The sequence below is a fragment of the Anarhichas minor genome, unplaced genomic scaffold (genome assembly GCF_050575085.1).
Source record: "Anarhichas minor isolate MPS153535 unplaced genomic scaffold, ASM5057508v1 ptg000010l, whole genome shotgun sequence".
NCBI lineage: Eukaryota > Metazoa > Chordata > Actinopteri > Perciformes > Anarhichadidae > Anarhichas > Anarhichas minor.
This window is the reverse complement of record NW_027466456.1, coordinates 13,829,472-13,848,001: the sequence shown is the minus strand read 5'-3', so window position 1 is coordinate 13,848,001 and position 18,530 is coordinate 13,829,472. Positions and strand designations below refer to the sequence as shown.

The following is an 18,530-nucleotide window of genomic DNA, read 5'->3' as shown; positions in this document are numbered from 1 at the left end:
CAAGGATGATCTGAAGTCAGTGAACTTCCTGTTTCATTAAATCATTGCAGAACGCAGACACAGCTGAAATTGAACGATTTTGTTTTGTGTGCTTTGAATTTTAAATCTCACTGAGTGAAAAGGGACCATGTCTCTCATTAGATACTGTATTATCAAGAGCCTGGCTTTTATTTAGGATTGTTGATGTGATGGAATTTTTACATTTATTTCCAGAGGAACAACCACCAGTTTTATTTCCTCTTAAAGTTTTAGTTTTGCCAGAAATCACGAATATTGTTTCTAATCTATTTGCATGTTTAGTTGCCTCTACATTTCGACAATAGATTTTGCCCTTTTTTTTTTTTTTTTTTAAACCAAGCACTTCATTCAGTCTGTTCCATTCAAGGGTTGTATGAATCCAAAGCCAAGAGGAAGTCAGCAAAACTTGTTCCCAATTAACTGTGAAAGGGAGAAGGGGGGCTGGGCATCAGCCTACATAGTTCATTGCCTCGCCACATCTAAGAGGGCCGACTGATCAGAGTCCAAGTATTTAGTCCCTGCTTCCTGTAGCACGTGGCCCATCTGCTGTGACTGTCCGGTGTATCAGCAGGTTATCAGAGGCAACCTTGTGAACGAGTGCAGGGTTAGGGATTTCATAAAGCGTCTGACGTGCAGCCGGTCCCCTCTCAGCACTACTGCAGCCCAGAGTGTCGGCGTGCCTTCCTGCTGAGCTCCGTTAGCCGGTTTAGTATAATCTCTCCTAAAAGACACTTAGAGGAGCAGAAAAAAAACAAACCCAACGTGGCTTAGTGTGGTAGTCCCTGAGGAAAATGGTGGCACTGAAACCTTAGACAGCAGTGACCAGGAGACGGCAATTACTTGGCAGAACACGAGGGAGACGAAGTGGCAGTAAAAGCTAAATTTAGGGATGGCAAATCAGCTGTTGGAAACTTAGCCAAGGCTTGACGCACCAGCTTCTGATCAACTACTTCAAAATGCTGACGCCTATAATACAATCACAACCAGTAGTGCCCTGGCAAGTTGCTGCCCACCATCACTTAATGACATTTAGAAAGTAGGCTGGAGACAAAGATCTGATTTAAATGATTTATTCATTAAGAAATGTTACAAATGTGATAATTTCTTGTTCTAATATTCCTTCCAGATGAATCTGCCAATGCCTGACACTTTAAACACAAAATAGAGAAAAAAAAAAAAAAAAAAAAGGATCTTCAGTAAACTGCATCTCTACATACATCAATTAGTTAAATCACAATAACAAAAGTGTGGTTAGCAGAAGCATGGTTGTGCATGTGGTGTGTGCACAAAAACTACTGGCACTGGTTAGATTCATTGACTTTAAGCTGTCTGCTACTACTTTTACTTTATCGGTAAATCAGCAGTGTATAAAAAAATATAAAAAAGGCCATCATTTAAGATTCAAAAAGCAATCCAGCTTGTTTAAAATGACACAAAGCCATGAGGTGTTTATCAACTCACACTCTGAGTAAGGCTTCAAACCACTGATCTGTAAATATGTGAGAGAGAACAGAAATATTCTTAAATAAAACTTTTTAACTTTCAAAAGTTAATCGTCACCACTCCATACTGCCACATTCCAAGTGACCAATAACTGCTAGCTCATCTGAAAAACGCTGAAAGGGACAAAAACGGTTCAACTCTAAGAAAAGAAAAGCACTAAATGTGTATTAAATGTTGGCATAGGACAAGAATGAGGAAGAAACAAAGTATATACAGCACGAAAAACATTGTATGCAATATGCAAAGGCGTCATGTTGCTTTGGGCAATAACCCCCCCCCCCCCCAAATATAAGCCAGTCTTCACTGAAGACCCCTCATCCCAACCCCCCCTTACATCCGCTCATACTCACTCACATACACAACATCACGAAACACGATTACGTCACTAAGCCTGTTAGTTTGGAAAAAGGTGTAGCACTGTGAAACTCCCCCTCCTCCCTCCCCCCTCAGTCGGAGAGTGGAGACAGGGCCTTGGTGCAGTCGTTCCACTCGTCCGTCTCGGCGCTGTACACCTCCATCGTGTTGAGGAACTCGTTTCCATCGAAGCCGCCCACGGCGTAGATGCTTTCTCCCAGCATGGCCACACCCGCGTTGCTGCGGGAAGACGTCATGCTACCTAGCATCCTCCACTCGTTGCGGGCGGGGTCGTACACCTCCACACAGCGGAGCGCGTGGGAGCCATCGAAGCCGCCGACAACAAACAGTTTGCCTGGACAAGAGTGACAGATATTAGTCGACAACTGAATCACCCAGGTTTAAATGCCTGACACTTAGTTTGCGCAACATGACGGTCTCGTACGATGTCACGCTAAAGACGCTGCCGGCTGATTACGCTGTTCACACCCCGTGGGCTTACCTGCGTCGACAGCGACGGCGGCCCCCCTGCGAGCCACGTTCATGGGGGCTATCAGGGTCCAGGTGTTGTTCTCGGGGTTGTAGCGTTCCACAGTGTTCAGGCAGTTCCACGACTCCGCCCCTCCGATCACATACATGAAGCCATCCAATTCACACACCGCTGCCTGGTGCCTCCCTGGAAACAAATGTACTTGATGAATGCAACTTTCAAATGTCCCCTCAGGCTGCAAATATAACAAGAGCACGAGCTGTTCTCTGATGGATTCAAATCCTACTTTTGGTCTCATTAATAAAACACAACGTTCCCTCGGCTGCGAATTTTGCAGAGGGAGTAATTAAAACTTGATATGAAAGACAGACATTTGTGAGCATGCTGAAAATAGATTCCATTAGCGTTGAGGTTAGACCGTGTTATACGCATCAAACGGAAGGTTTCGAGTGTGTGCGAGACTGTGTGGACACGTACTGATGTTGAGGGAGGCGCAGTTGGACCAGGTTTTCATCACAGGATCAAAAGCATCACAGTTCTTCAAGCCCTTCTGCCCGCAGGGGTCCGACCCTCCCACAACGTAGAGTTTGTTGTTCAATGAACAGACGCCTTTAGACAGAGAGGACAGGAATGCAGCCTGAAGTCAGTAACAGAGAGCCTACTTTATTGAAGCGTTTTCCTGGAAAACATCAATCACATTCACTAATCCCTTTGTAAATCCTTGCAGGAGAGACTCGCCTGCATTGCAGCGGTTGGTCCTCAGCTCTGGCACTTGAGCCCATTCATCAGCGTGTGGATCGTACGTCTCCCCGCAGCTCAGCTCGTCAGAATGTCCGTTTGACCCTCCGATCACGTACAGCTGACCCTGCGAGGTGCAAAGGAACTAGTCATTAGATGACGGTACATACACGTGGCACTAAGAACACTCGCATGTACATTTTGGCCACCTTATATACTTTGAAGTACAAGGACATTAAGTTAACAGAATTTAGAAAGCCAACTCTTTGAACAGGGTTGTAGGGAAGCATTCAAGTATTTGCACAAAACAATCGAAACTTGTTTAAACATTGGATACGCGCACTCCTATGATAATGTTCAAAATGTCACTTCACTGTAGAGTCAATAAATCTGAGATTGTGACGAATAGTAAACTGTACCATGAGCACAGCCATCTGAAATCGAGCCCTTGGAGTCCGCATGGGAGCGATGAAGGTCCAGCGGTCCTCTTTGGGGTCGTAGCACTCCACAGTCCTCAGACACTCCTCTCTGTTGTAGCCTCCTGCAGGCACACCAGGATGCATCAAGCTTACAGTTGAGCTCGGTGGTCTGACTTTTCCCCCCCTCACACTAGTTTCATATGCATAATCCCTATATTTCTCTACTCCAACCGTCCGACCGTGCCGAGTGCTAACCTGCTGCGATGACTCTTCCGTTCAGGGCCGCGGTGCCCAGGCCAGAGCGAGCGTAATGCATGGGGGAGAGCGGCTGCTCCTCCAGCTCCTCGGGCTGGGCCTCGAAGCTGAGGCTCTTCATCAGGCAGGGGGTGGTGGAGGGGGAGGTCTGGGGGCTGCTGCGACCGTGCAAGAAGATCACACACAACACACCGTCCAGCACAGCCAGACACAGGTGTGTGTTGTCTAGAAGTAAGATTGGAGATTGTTTGAGCCACTGGGACAAATGTTGCAGTGTGTACTGTGACAAATCCCATGTAGTTCATGCACACACTTACTTGTGGTCTTCTCAGAGGCGATGTACTTCCACTCTCTCCTGCCGGGCGGTTTTGGGGCATTTGCTGCTTGGCTGGAGGGCGACAGGCTTCCTGAGGAGCTGCAGCTCATCTGTCTCTGGGTGCTCTCCCGTATGGGTTTCTTCTGCAAGAGCACAGTGCAGCTACAGAAGCCAAGCTTGCACCACAGGCCCACCAGTGGCCACAACAACCAGGTAATCATACCCCGACCTACGCTTTGATCCAGCTGTTCTAATGTGGACGTTTGCATTGAGACATCTGAAGCCAACAACTCCACATGGCAAACAACCGTCTCAGACCATGCTACAATCAGAGCTAACGGCACACAGTTCAGGCACAAATCTAAATAGAGGGCAAACAGCCGAGACAGACATTATTGCCCACCCACAACTGGTTGAGAGTAGCTTAACAAATAAAAGTGGGGTTTTAATATATGCTCAACAGCAAAGCCAGGCAGACGGCACAGCTCATCTACTGACATTAGCCTTTACACTGTTGCTAAACTGTGGTATCAAATGAGCCGCATCTACTTCTCGCCAGGCACAGGCTGTGTAAACATGTAGTAGAGACTTCGTTACAGTGAAGCCGGGCACAAGCTGTTGTGTACCTGCACAAGCTGAAGGTGGTCCTCCTCGCCACCAAACACCTCACTGTGCCCATCAATCACCAGCCCTCCATCCACCAGCTTATGGTCAGGTGAGTAGTACAGCATTTGCACCTGAAAGACAAACAGGAAACAACACACCCATGTGGCTGTCTCCATGGCAACACACTGAAAACCCCAGCAAAAAAGGGGGAGAGGAGGGAGGGAGGAGGAAGAAGAGGGGGGCAGTGCTGTGAAGAGGAAGAGGGGGGGAGGAGGGACGAAGGTCTGGATCTTCAGTCGCTTACATGGAAAGCTTCCTTTAAAAAGACACACGCTGCTGCTACCGCATAGAGTGGGTTAAAGTGTGTGAGAGCTCAAGAAGGTGTCCGACAGGCTTTCCTTAATTTGCATCTAAAAAAAAAAGAGGGAGCTGGTGAAGAATGAAAGGCTGCATCTGGAAAGATCCTCAGTGAAGAATGAAGAAGAGGAGTCTTTCCACCTCTGCTGCTCGGACAACCGGTCCTCTAGCTGAACAACTTGGGTCATTGAGAGGGCGGCCACAACGGGCAGTCAAATCCAGACGACTATTGACATTCTAGCACCGATTAAGCTCATCTTAAACATTACCCATTCATCGATTAAATGCAAGGAGTAAGAGCAAACCACATGTGTTCTGTTGACGCCGGACAAAATGATATAATGAGTGTTGAAGTCACTCGGTTGCCCATCTGAAGGACACGTTTGAGAAATTGAGAAAGAAAAAAAAAGCAATGGCCCAATTCGAGTGGTTCTTGAATATGTCTGTGGATAAGTAGGCCTGTATGAGAATATCTTGTTATGTGCAGTAAAGGGGCCTTCAATTAGATGTTTATAATGACTCAGGTCTGTGAGCAATGTATTCTGGTGAATGCAGAAATGGGATGCGTCTGTAGATATGTGGCATGGACAGATGGGAGCACAGTGTTGCTTGGCTGCAAAGAGAGGCTGCCGAGAGGCAGCAGTGCTCCTCTCCTCTCTTTCTCTCTGACTCATTACCCTGGTGCCTCAGTCCTGGTTCTTCAGTCTGGTCTCCTGCTGCTGCTAATAAACCTACAGGAGAGATAAATCAACGGGGAGGAGTGTCTGTTAGTGCTGGAGCAACAAACACCAACCTGTTCAGATAGTAAAGTGGCAGTGAGACAGCAGAATCAAGGGTCACACCTTTGAGAACCTGTGTTGTTTTTGTGTTTCAGAGGAGAAGAGCACTGTAATACTCAAATGGGGTTGCATGTAAACCAACCACAGACCCAAAGGAGAACAGTGGAAACAAAAAAAAAAAAACAAGAGCAGACAGCGGCTCTTTTTTCGGCTCACCTCTAACTTGTAGTATGGTTCAGGGGTACAGAGATTCTTACTGCAAAAACCTCAACAAACCAGAGGAAAAAAAGAACAATCCTGACATAGCAGCATGACAATGGCATGCCATCTCTACTACAGCCCCCTTAATGACTTCTTAACGTCAACAACAGGAGTCAGAGGGAGGGTAGGAGAGAAGAAGAGTCCGTTTAGACTGCACGCCCTGGTACTGACCTCCTCCATCAGGCGTTCCAGTTGGTCTCCGTTCTCCCAAAGGCTACGCTGCACCCAGCTGAGCACCTTGGAGTAGAGCTTGCCATTGCTGGGCAGGGTCAGGTTGTCTTCTAGCATTACTTCTAACTGTAAACACACACAGGGGGTGAAACAGGAGTTAGACGTACACACCGTAGGAATAAAGGGAACTGAAGACTGGCTGCATTTACACCAAATCTGACTTGGCTAGGATTCGCTGTAGGGTTGCGCGGCGGTGCTGGAGCGTCACGTTTGATGGACGATTTACGCCAAGCGACCGCACAACGATTAGCGTCTTTTGTTCCCTCATGACTGGGTTGTACAGATCTGGATCGCCGGTTACGTGATTGGCCACTGCAGCGAGACGACCCAAATTAAAATGAATGGAAGGGCTGATTTGGTGTGAATGCAGCCTCACCCATTACATCTTTACCTCCCTACTGGGGCTGCAACAAACCAAATGATTTACCAATAGATTTGTTTTTTAATTACAACATTTTTCATTTAGGATGTGAAAGTGTGAGAACTTAATGGGTTTGTTTAAGTGTCGATGACATATTGTACAAACTTCATTCGATTCATCCGACTTGAACAACCTAGTGCCATCCACATGTCGAACACGAACCTACACACTGCAGACCGCCTACGCGTGGCCTTACCACTGCTTACGTTTTAAACCCCCTGCCCTAAATACATCGTCAGCTGGCTTTAGCAGTAGCTAAATCTATAAGAGGCACACCTTCATAAAATAAGTATTGGTAATCTCTTGTCAAACTCAGAAAGGTAAAAGTTCAAAGCTTAATCCAGTGTGTGTTATTCAACTCCAGACCAGGAGCCACGGGGAACTACAACAGACAACCAGTGTAGCTTCATGGTCAGAGAATGGCATCACCATCTATAACTTACTAGGACCACTTAAAGACTACAAAAACACTTTAATAAACTACTTCTAGTACTAGTTGTTTTTAGTAGTTCAGTACTTTTAAAACATTGCGATATACAGTAGGTGCAGATGGAAGTACCTTGAGACGGGGAAGTTTGAGGAAGTCCTCCTGTTCAGACACTTCCAGCAGATGGTCCTGGATGAAGGCGTCCACCTTGGCCAAAACTCGGGCATCTCCCATAGAGCTGGCAAAGTTACGAAAAGAGATGGCGCTCTGGGAATCCATTTTAGACAGCAGGTAGTCGCCACAAATCTGAATGTAATAATACAAAAAATGAAGTTATTTTTAATCCTGTAATGATTATAATAATATGTAACCAAAGACTGTAGCATTGGACGAGTGAAAACAAACCTGTTTGACTCGCTCCATCTTGAACCTTTTGGCTGCAGAATAAACTTCCTTGACCAGTTCCTTGTCTGCCTTTAGCCTGCGTTACACACACAAGACAAAGAGAATAGGAGGTTGTTCATCATTTAAACGTTTTCTTTTTGCTGTGATAAGAAAAGAGGCAAAGGGACAAAATGCTACTAACTGGGCAGTGTAGGCGTAATTGAGCAAGACCTCCACAGCCTCCGGGTCCAAGTCCTCAAAGGTGACATGCGAGACTCCGTGGGGCTCGATGTCACTGTTAAAGATCTCAAACAGGTAGGGACTGCAGCAAGCCAGCACAGCACGGTGAGCCATCAGCTCATGACCGCACACCTGGAAACATGAAGAGGAAGAAGAAGACAAACCGTTATGTCTAGGAGTTTGTCAAAACGGCTTCCAAACACGTTATTCAGACTTTAAAGCGTGAAAGGAAACTTGAGAAATAAACCCAATATTGATTGAGAGAAGGTAATAAAAAGCGACGATGATCAATAGCTACAAATCAAAGCAATTTGATTCCCTCGTGCCTCAATGGCGATATCGAAATGTTGATTCCTGATTGGCTGCTTTCTCAGAGGTCTGTATTATACAAATGGTGGGAACAGGTTCTCCCACTTGAGATAAGAGAGCAGCGGAAACATAACAGGGAACAAAGTAAATACGAACTATTTTCCTTGTTTCCAAGTGTGGCATGAACAGTGGTTGCGTTGCACTTCCTCGTTGTTCATCATTTTGACGGACAGGGTTGTTAAATTCCAAACTTTTAATTCTAATCCAATACACTTTTTGTCAAATTCAATGTACATTAATCATTAAATACACAGAACCAGGTTATAGATCATGTTTTTATAAGTGAATGGAGAGAAAAGACATTCATCACTCAGACCCAGTGAACTATACTGTGTACCCACACATTCACAGAGACCCAATGGTAGTATTAACATCTTGCACATCTCAAACTGTTTTCCAACATGTTTGTCATGTTATCCCTGACAGTGCATCACAGTGTGTGTGTGTGTGTGTGTGCGCGCGCGGATTAACCATACCTGCAGTCTAACATCGCAGAACTGACCACTCTTTCTCAGAGCGTTCATTTTGGCCACAGTGGAATCCAGGAAACTCTCGTCCTCAAAGATCAAATAACCGTTTGGAATCATCTTGGTGAATATCGATGGTATGCCTGCAGAGAAAAGGTAAAAAAATTAAATAAAAAAAAAAAAGAATGTTTGTCAAGTAAAGCAACAACACCCTGCATGCTCGTAATAGCTGGTGTTATTAATTGTTGGCCAGAGAGGGGATTAGGATTAGGTGCCTGTAATGTGCATTGTGTATTATAATGTGTTTTATGCATTAGTCATGGCCTTACCTAATACAGAACAATGCAAATCAGGGGAAGCACCACTGCTGAAAGTAGAACTGAAGGTAGGCGACAGGCAAAGCAGACTGAGATCACAGTGGAACTCGAGACTTCTTCACCTGAGGAGAGGGACGGGACGTCGTTAGAAGAAATGCCAGTGGACTAGACGGGAGTGAGCAGAAGGGAGAGGGGGAGCAGCCGCACGGACAAACTATCAGGCTTGAAGCGACTGTAATCAAGTCCTTGGGATCCCGTTGGCTATAGAGTTGTCCTTGTTCTGTGTTGGTCATACATTATAACCTAGAAGAAAAGGAGACAAGGAAAAAAGGGGGACATGAGTTTACATTTCCCCCACAGGCATACAAGATTCAAGAATGAAACGATCCGATTCAGGATACGTTGGCCACTTCATCTGATCACACTATCCTCATCGCCTCCCCTCTTACAACAATCTCCCTTTAACGCTTTAAATCTCCACACCTGCTGATGCGTCCCACCAGGCCGAGCAAAGACCGTTTAATCCGCCTCGTGCTCTTTCTGAACTCTCTTATGCGACAAGCTCCTCTGACTGGCTCCTTATAGCGCTCCTTATACCACATAACCCTGGCCCACAGGCCCCACCCACCCGCATGTCACATCCAATAGAGACCATTCATCCCATATCTCTCTCCACCTTGTGCCAATCAGAGGTTCACAGTAAAAAAATTCAACACAACTGACATAATTCAAGGCTGAACCACCTCACCGCTCTCCGAAGCTCAATACCTAAATTGCGCTGCAGTCCCAACAGTTTTACCGCTATACCAAATGGGGAGAGAGGTCTAGACGGACCACAGCAGCTGCCCATAGTCTGAAATTGTATCCAGACTCCACGTGACAAGAATTTCCTGCGTAGGCCAGCTTTATGAGTGTTGCATTTCCAATTCGCATGCCATTCAAACTCATTTTACAAAAGCTGCGATTGCGCATATAATGTACGTGTGACTCTAGCTTGCTGTCAGCGAACACATTCAGTAGCCTCGTGTGAATCATTGTGCAAGATTTTTCACACTAGATGTGTGTAAAAGGTGCCGAGCGACTGGTTGAACAAGTAAATCACAATACAGTTAGGTGCAAAACGCTAATCTTACATATCACACTTTCCAGATTACACAACATTATGCAAGACCATGATTTGTACGCCAATAATGTGAAACGACCACCGTGCCGACATCAATCCTGTATTAAAATCACCCACAAAGCACTGGGGCTGATCGCCTAATCATTCAAATACTGAAATCCATTGACCTACTTATCTCAAGAGCACACAGTGTTCATTTGAAAGTCATAAATCAAGTATCACAAAGAAAACAGGAGGAATTATATTCAGATGAGATTACTTCGCCTCAGACCGCATTTAACTCTGTTTTCTTTCATTATCCTTTTGACAACCCTGACACAGCACAAGACAAAGAGTCAAGGGGACAATAAGGACAAAATGTACAAAGAGGGGAAGAATTAAAAACGAAGGTACTGTGAAACTAGAGACCGTGATGGGATCACACCAGACGCAACACTATATCGGGCCGGGGGCGTTGACGTGGGATGGCCAGCGACCCCTTCCCCACACTTCAAAATCAGCATTTTAATCTCAACTACACAAAGTTTTGCGACTGCATCAAAGTACGCAAAGTCTCTTCTGTGGTAGTTCTCACTACAGTGGGCGCAGGGTCTGAAATGAGGATTTTTTTAAATTTTTAAATCAACTGCTAATGTCAAATCACTGGACATTTCTACCGGCCGCTTAATTTTTTTTGTCTGCTACTTCTAAAATCTATGCAGAACGGTGAAAACAGCACCAGCCACACGCTTTGCTCTGATGGAATACCTCGCACTATTTAACAGTCACTGTCAGAGGACTTGTATTTGAGAGTTATCCATCGAGAAGGATGCTAATCATAAGCAGGGTGAATGTTACACACACACATTGAATATAAGTACACCCTGTGCTGCACTACTGTGTGTGAAAGGCGGATGTGTTAAACTAGCAAAGCTAAGACCGCTGGATGTGCCAGATCATTTTATGGGTAACTGCTCAAGCACGATGGCAAACGCTAGAATATAGTCTTTTGTGTTGCACTGAACAGCATGGAAAGCTATAATTCACCGTGTGTGTGCGTGGACGGAGGAAACGCTGACCCAGTTATGAGTAGTTATGCAATAACTGGCAGAAGGCTTCTTGTGAAGGCTCAAAAGCTCAACTCCTCCAAATGTTTGGGTCCACCACGCTCGCCTGTTGCCCCTCGCATTTCTCCACTTCTTAACCCAACACTCTGCCACGCCCTCGGGACTCTGGATAATTATTTAATGCAGAGTCGCCGCCATAATCACAGCTGCGATTGAATAAAAATCTTCTGTAGACTGATAAAAAAAAAACAATCGTATGCCACGGCAAATGGCAATTCAGGAACTGCTATGTTAGGCATTTACACGCTGTCTATATATCCAAATGTTGCCTTCTAGAGAAATTGTTGATCTTTTGGTCACTTATGTGGACACAAGATTATAGTCCTAAAACTAGAGTTAGAATGGGGGAATAACAGTGACGAGATCAGGTCAGTCACCGCGCATATGGGAATGTGTATATAGTCAAAAAAAGCCAGGCTGTAAATGTGGATATACACCAGGCAACAACAGGAGAGAGAACAATAGCGCCAAAGAGAACAAGTGAGTTTGTTCACGACTCTGCCACAGAGGGTGTATTTTCTCTTCCCATTTTACCATCTGATTAGTCACATAAGTGCAGGGCCTGACAGCGAACAATCAATGCTTGTTAGACACCCCTCCAGTGGTGAAGAGACGCATCGCTGGATCCTTCGCCCAGTGCAACTGTGTGGAAATTTACAGGCTTAGATTGAACACATCTTGAAAAGGGGAATCTATGAAGGCCGTGTCTGTAAAATGCAAACATCGATGAAGCACCAGCAGAGCTGAGAAACTATGACAACTTAAATGCAACAACATTGAAAATGAGGAATTTTTTTTATACAAATCAGAAAACACCCGCATTCAAATACTCATTTCAATACCACTAAAGGAAGTAAAAAGGAGAATATCAGCGCATGACCACTCAGGCAGAATGTTGTATTAATGACCTATTGGATGCGCATTAAAGAGCACGCCAAACGTTTTTTTCCACCCTTTTTAATAAAGTCACTACTCTACAGTAGGTAATTTGTAAATCACCCACGTGGTTGGCCAGCTTCAGAAACCAGATTAAAAAGCACAGTGGGTCAAACACCACCATGACATAAGGCGCGCTGCTACCGGGAGACGCTTAACGCTAAAGCGCTTTAGGAAATCTGAAACGTTAAAGACAATTTCCTTTTACGAGAGAATCGATACAGTACAGCCAATCATGCAGACCGTCGACAGAAACAGTGGCGCATCAATATTATGCCAAGACTGGTCCCGGCTCATAACATCGGTCACAATACGGCACTAAATTGGAGGGCGCGCAAAGGAAAGAATGTACTCATGCTGCGTTACCACCACCCCCACCAAATGGGCATGTCTTACAATTGGCTTGCCCAGTACCTCGTGTGCGTCTATTCGCTGCAAAGCACTGACATTCACAAGCCCGTCTCCTCCTCTGGTAGAGTAACATACCACGGCCATGTCTGGCGACGTGCCAGAAATCGAGCAGCTAGTCTGTACATACATCCCGCCACCAGAAATTGGGTCAGGCACGAGACACCTCTCCCACCCCAACAATCTGATTAACTCGACTTTCACACGGATTATCAATGCAGATATGCTTTACGCTTTCAAGCGCGGAAACGCTAACGTTAGTCCCCCAGTTTGGAGCCGAAGCAGCGCGCAACCTGACGAGAGATGGAGAGGTCTGGCGCGCTTCGGAGGCTAGCGCGTGTTAGCCTTCCACGTTAGCTAGAGGCAACCTGCTGCTAGGATGGGAAGCCATGAGACAGCTATGCCAGTTTTGCATTTATTAAATTGGTCCGTGGCGAATTTATTCGGCCGTTTTCTCGAGTACGTGCTCGACGCGGGCTGCGATATTGTCCGCGCCAGTAACGTAATAATAGGCATTTCCAGCCGTTTCCACCAGAATCTGAGAAAAGACAAAGCAAAATAAATATCTCCCAATAGCGTCATTTTTGTATAAAATGCACATGAGCTGTAACCAGTGACAGATGTAATGGGTTCTCCACGTTTTAAAAGACACGTTACTTGACAAAGACGTCAAACTGAAGCATTTCCTCTTTGACTTTTTCTAAAAAAAGAGAAAACATCTTACCTGAGGCGTTTGACAGCAAACGATATTAGACATATTTAATGCGAATTCAGAGTTGGTTGGTTTCGGGTTAAAGCAAAGACGCAAGGCGACTCCTGGCACGGCTCGCTGGGCTGTAGCGGTAGATGTCTGATCCCTCTCTGTAGGAGAAGCACGTCCACTCTCAGGCTAGTCTGGACTCGCTCTGACAGAATGGCCGGTTTGCTGACGGGAAAGCGCGCTCCCGACAAAAATGTGCGACCGCCTCGCCACCTACGGCGTAGACAACGGTGGGCGGTCCTACAACGCCCACGTGTACTATGGAAGTGATGCAATCCAGGGTGCAGTGCATGTAAGTGTATAGGGACAATTTATGGTTCACATTGACATTAAGATATTTAATCCACTACATACAAGTATTTCTATGAATGCAACGTTGTAAAAGTACTTCATAATTTAGTTGAAGTATGTCCCCTGTGAATGTTATTGTAGCCTACAGTTTATTACTGGATTATTTTTACTGATGCACGTGTTATCAGCGTTTTATTTGTTCTAGTTGGTAAAGATGGATCCGATTTTACGTTGTTTATACACTGTTAGGTAATTTAAACCACAACAATGCATCATATTTTATTATGTGCATGTTGTGTGTAAAAATAACAATATAGTATAGCAATAATTTCTAACCATGGCTGTGAGATAATTAAACATTTAAGTAGATGTATAAAGTACCAAACAAATAATTTAGTTAAGTTCCTCAAAATTGTACTTTGTTACATTCCATCATGTTACTGTATCATCTGATATTATACAACCCATTTGTTTTTTGATAATCCATTATAAAACAAAGCAAAATGTAAGCCTAATCCTTTTTTATGTATATATATTGTTATTGTTATATATTGTTTGCCTCATGGTGATCACCAATGCGGCCTTTTCGTTCAACCAGTAGCAGAAAAGTTAGATTGTAAAAAAACATTCCATTAGAATTAAAAGTGCTGCATTCAAACAAGAAGGCAGTCAAAGTATGTAAAAGTTGAAGGATAGGAAGGAAATTTAAAAGAAGATTTCAATGAAATAAATTAGAAAATGATGGAAGGAAGAAAGAAATGACGATGGATAATATCAGCAATATTTTATGACATGTACCTCAAACTTGTATTTGAGTACAGTAGATTTCTTGACTAGTTGGATATTTAATAATGAATGTTCAGTAATGAATATCCAACTTTGATCTCAAGTGAGGTCAGAGAGCGGTGAGCTAGAAACCGGCACCGCTGTGGTGAGATTCAGCAGCTTATGCTTAAGGGCACTTGAGCAAGGAGGATGCTTGCTGAGTTAAGCCCACTTGGTCCTTGGGCTAAATCGGGCCAAGCATCGCTCCTTTACCTTTTGCTTGACGTGTCTGTATGGAGGCCTCTCTTTTATATTTGTTGTCTCCTGTCTTTGGAATACATGAGTCATTCAATTTACCCTGCCCCTTTTCCACATTTATTTCCCATATGTCATATTCTCCTCTGCATGCGTCTGTGGGTCATGACAGCACAGCGACATTAGTCATTTGATGTCCATTAAGAGGTGACATCCGGGCTCAACCCTCTCCACTACTGCACATGTACGTCATCTGGAGGTGGAAGGACCCATTCACCTGCCTTTACTGAATGGAGCTTAGTACTACCTCAGTACATCAGTAATTAGATTAGAGGATAAGAATCGCTTCAATACCAATGTGTCAGCCAGCTTTTCTATCCGCGTGGGGAATGTGTGTGTCTCTAATTGTCTGCATGTGAAGTTGTTGGTGAAAGCCTGGCACCAAATGTAACTAGGGGACAGAATCACCAGAGCATTTGGCCGCAGCCTTAAAAGCACGCTGACCATTGTGTTGAAAACCACAGTGTTAACAACCAAAGCCAGGGGTCCAGTCAACGCAGATTAGGTTCATCAACACAACATAATCTCCTCATAACAGCTCTTGTGCTGGTATTATTACCACGACACGTTGGGCTTCCATCCATGTGGGGGTGACATTCCTGACAAGGTGAAAGAAGTTATTGCTTGCTCATGGGCATGAAAATGAATGGCTGCTTTCCAAGGATGGACACCTGCATCATATTTTGCCCCCATTTCTTTTTTTGAAGCCGTGCCTATGTGTGCCTGGATTGCAGAGGGAGAGCCAGCATGCAGACGGGCCAGGAAACCAACCGGCTTTAAGGTCGTATCACCAATGTTTTCAACAAAACAAAATGAAGTATGATACAGTGCATGCCATCACTGATGCATCACTATGCAACTTCCAAGTGATTGCCAAACATAAAAATGTAAAATTAATTACACAGTGCAAACTGTCAAACAGTTTCCTTCATCTCAAGGTGTCTTTCATTCACTAATCATTTTAAGTATTGTGCTTGCAAACGCTCCTTTGTCTGTCTGCAGCATTCTGATGTTTGCAAAGGTGAATGAAGACCTCTGGCAAGCAGTCAGTCCATCTCCTCAGCACAGCGGCTGGAGTCTCAGACAGGGAAGTGGTGATTACAGCTGATGGAGTGCAGCCAACCGACAGCAGCCTGACTTAGTTTTTGTTAAGTGGGTGTTTTTTAGGAATTGGATTGCGACCAAAAAGTGGGAAAGAAAGCTTACCTTTCCATTCTGAGATATCATCCTGTAAATCTAGCCCCCAGGTTTTAAGTTGTATCTTCCTCCTCTGCCTGTCCCTGCCAACAATGTGTTTCACTATAAATATATTATTTGTAGCACGGCTGTTGAACAATTTAATGCCTCATGGTTAACATTTCTACTCCCCAATAGTCACATATGGCTCTGTTTTATCAGACATATGTGACAGTAAAATCAAGAGATATCATATGGAAGGTAAACATCTTTATGAAACACTTTAGCTTTGCTGATGGGTTTTATCTCTAAATTATGATCAAGTATTGAAACAACAACAACAAAAACTATGCATGTGTGTGTTGACTTCGTCCGATTGCAAAACAAAGGATAAAGCCTTCATTTTGCTGAGTCATCTTGTAAACTCTGACGCCCCCCTCATTCTTTCATTCGACAGAGATTTGTTCATTGAGGCTGCACAAATGTGTTCTGACAAGGACACTATGAATATTTTAGGTCTCTGTGCCCGGCAGTAACACGTGACTGCACTGCCGTGTGGACGGTGTTGATGTAAGCAGGAGGTTTAAGGTTTGTGAGGAACTTAGAGTGACACTGCAGTGTTAAAAAACGTACTTACACAAAAAACAAAAACATGCACAAAATACAAAAAATCTCACATCTCTTCCAGCATCATTGAAAACGATATAAACTCTTCTAAAATTGTGTTTTTTGCATCGCAACTGTACACACAAATATGAAACATGTCAACTGCACACTGATGTAAGTATATAAAACTGCTAGTCTTTGGCATTTTCATTTGTTTTCACATGTGCATTCTGGATGCAGGCGATCGATAATTGAGTGTAGGTATTTCAATGGGTGTGTTAAGTAAACAGCACACACAGGGTTTTAGTTTTGAGTGTCTTAGATAAGCGTGCCTATAGATGTTGTTTTTTGCAAAAAGTTTGTTTTAGAATTAAAAATTTGGAGTAAACTTCAACATGTGCTTATGGTTCAGCGTACTTAGTCAATAGATAGGCTACATGAGTTAGTGGTTTAAAAAATTGTGCCACAAGTAGAAGCTTTTGTGTCTTAGCAATTGCAGCTATTTACTGATTTTTATTTCGTAAAATGTAACACTGTAAAGCTTCTCTTTTTTTACTCAAAATTAATTAAATGCATAGTGTCAAGGATTTCATTTAGCAGTTTTTGGAATTCATTTACTGATATCACACACTTTATTCTCATCAGCGCGGCTTATTTTTACACTAGTATTATTCTCATATTGTTATCATTATTATCATATTGTGTATAGCTTCGTTTTGCATTAACGCATTATCATATTTGATCCTGTGTGGTGGTGGACATGATGGCGTCAGGTTGCTTTGGCGTATCAGCAGCCTGCAAAACTGTAGCTGTAGGTTCGTTGCTATCTCCACCTCGCGACCCCTCTCACCCTGGGGCTCTGAAAAATAGAACAGCGCCACGTGAGTGTGGAGTTACATAGTCCTCTGATAAGGTACTGATAAACTGGGAAACTCATTAAGTTAACCTTGTCATGACAGACCAATGACATTGACTAAAGAGAGGCAGTTGTTTTTCAGTGGGGCCAGCTCAAAGGTGAAGACAATGTCATGTCTTTAGTGGCCTACTTTATTGTCTGTGAGGTCTGATACAAGACACTACTAATGCGACCTCAGATAATCCAGTCTGTAATGTTCTGTTAACACAGATATGGTCTCCTCCGTATCATATATGCTCTTCTGTTTTGTCCTGTCTCTGAAAGGAGAATGGCACCCAATGTAGATGTCAAACATGTTAGTTGTGTGCCTCATGAAAGTTCAGTCAATACTTATAACCCTTTTTCAAATTCATTGTATCCCCAATAAAGTCAACATACAGTCCGAACACTCTTTGAGTTACAGTGTGTGTATGTGATTAACCATAACTTTTAATTGGATGGCCATGTGAGCGTGTAAATAAGACTGATAGTGTGGTGTGACGTGGTGCATGCACAAACAGCAATTTTTCCCACATTTAGATAAAAAACCCACATTAAAAACAGATTTAAAGTCACCTCTTTAAAACGACTACATTTTTTCAGACTGCTTTTTCAGAGGTGCTTTGACCTAAATGGGGCAAAATAGAGCTGTTAATTTGAACCGGCACCAAACTGCATCTGCATAAACAGATGACACCGTGAGCTGTCAGTTACAGTTATAATATAAGTTATCGCTAAACTGTAACTGATAAGTGTGACCGTGCAGACCCACAAAGGCTCACTATCGTCAAACACCCTCTCTAGTGTTTCCCACAGATCTGTGACAGGCTCTCCTCTCGTCCCCACAGGAGGGAAAGTCACAAGAGTGTCACAAGAGTCTGGCTTTGTGTCGCAGACTCTCTTTTTTCAAAGGAAGTGGGTCAGTTCATTGAGCAATCACTGCACACGTGTGTGCTTACACGCATACACAAAGCTAGATTTTGTGGGAATAAAAGGCACACTGAGCTGCTATCTTGACTTAATATTGCATTGATCTCCCTAGAGGACACACATGTAAATGTACGAGTGGCTCTAATTAACTCAGAAACAACAATCCATGTGTTTTGATTACAGTAAAATACTGAATTAGCCTCACTCTCTTTTTCTTTCTCTGGTCGGCTAGAACCTATACTGTCAGATTCAGTTTCTAATTATCTT

The 18,530-nt window shown here is 43.9% G+C and overlaps 1 protein-coding gene across 1 annotated transcript; it reads right to left on the bottom strand.

The window, feature by feature from the left end:
* Positions 1-1,072: 1,072 nt before the first annotated feature.
* ivns1abpa (influenza virus NS1A binding protein a) lies at positions 1,073-13,441 on the bottom strand. The gene is made up of 15 exons (XM_076088312.1): positions 13,250-13,441; positions 8,965-9,255; positions 8,645-8,778; positions 7,762-7,931; positions 7,581-7,656; positions 7,308-7,481; positions 6,268-6,393; positions 4,720-4,830; positions 4,095-4,236; positions 3,778-4,002; positions 3,523-3,644; positions 3,104-3,230; positions 2,843-2,974; positions 2,378-2,551; positions 1,073-2,230 (listed from the first exon to the last, which is right to left on the bottom strand). Exons 3-15 carry the CDS (start codon positions 8,753-8,755, stop codon positions 1,968-1,970), a joined length of 1,953 nt encoding a protein of 650 aa, XP_075944427.1. The 5' UTR covers positions 8,756-8,778; positions 8,965-9,255; positions 13,250-13,441; the 3' UTR covers positions 1,073-1,967.
* Positions 13,442-18,530: the final 5,089 nt, after the last annotated feature.

Excerpts from the sequence above, each read along its gene's own strand:
- ivns1abpa (XM_076088312.1), bottom strand. The coding sequence starts at position 8,755 with ATGATTCCAAACGGTTATTTGATCTTTGAGGACGAGAGTTTCCTGGAT. Across the intron at positions 4,237-4,719 it reads ACCACCTTCAGCTTGTGCAG|AAGAAACCCATACGGGAGAG; the intron begins GTACACAACAGC and ends GTGCTCTTGCAG. Across the intron at positions 2,975-3,103 it reads GACCAACCGCTGCAATGCAG|GCGTCTGTTCATTGAACAAC; the intron begins GCGAGTCTCTCC and ends CTCTGTCTAAAG.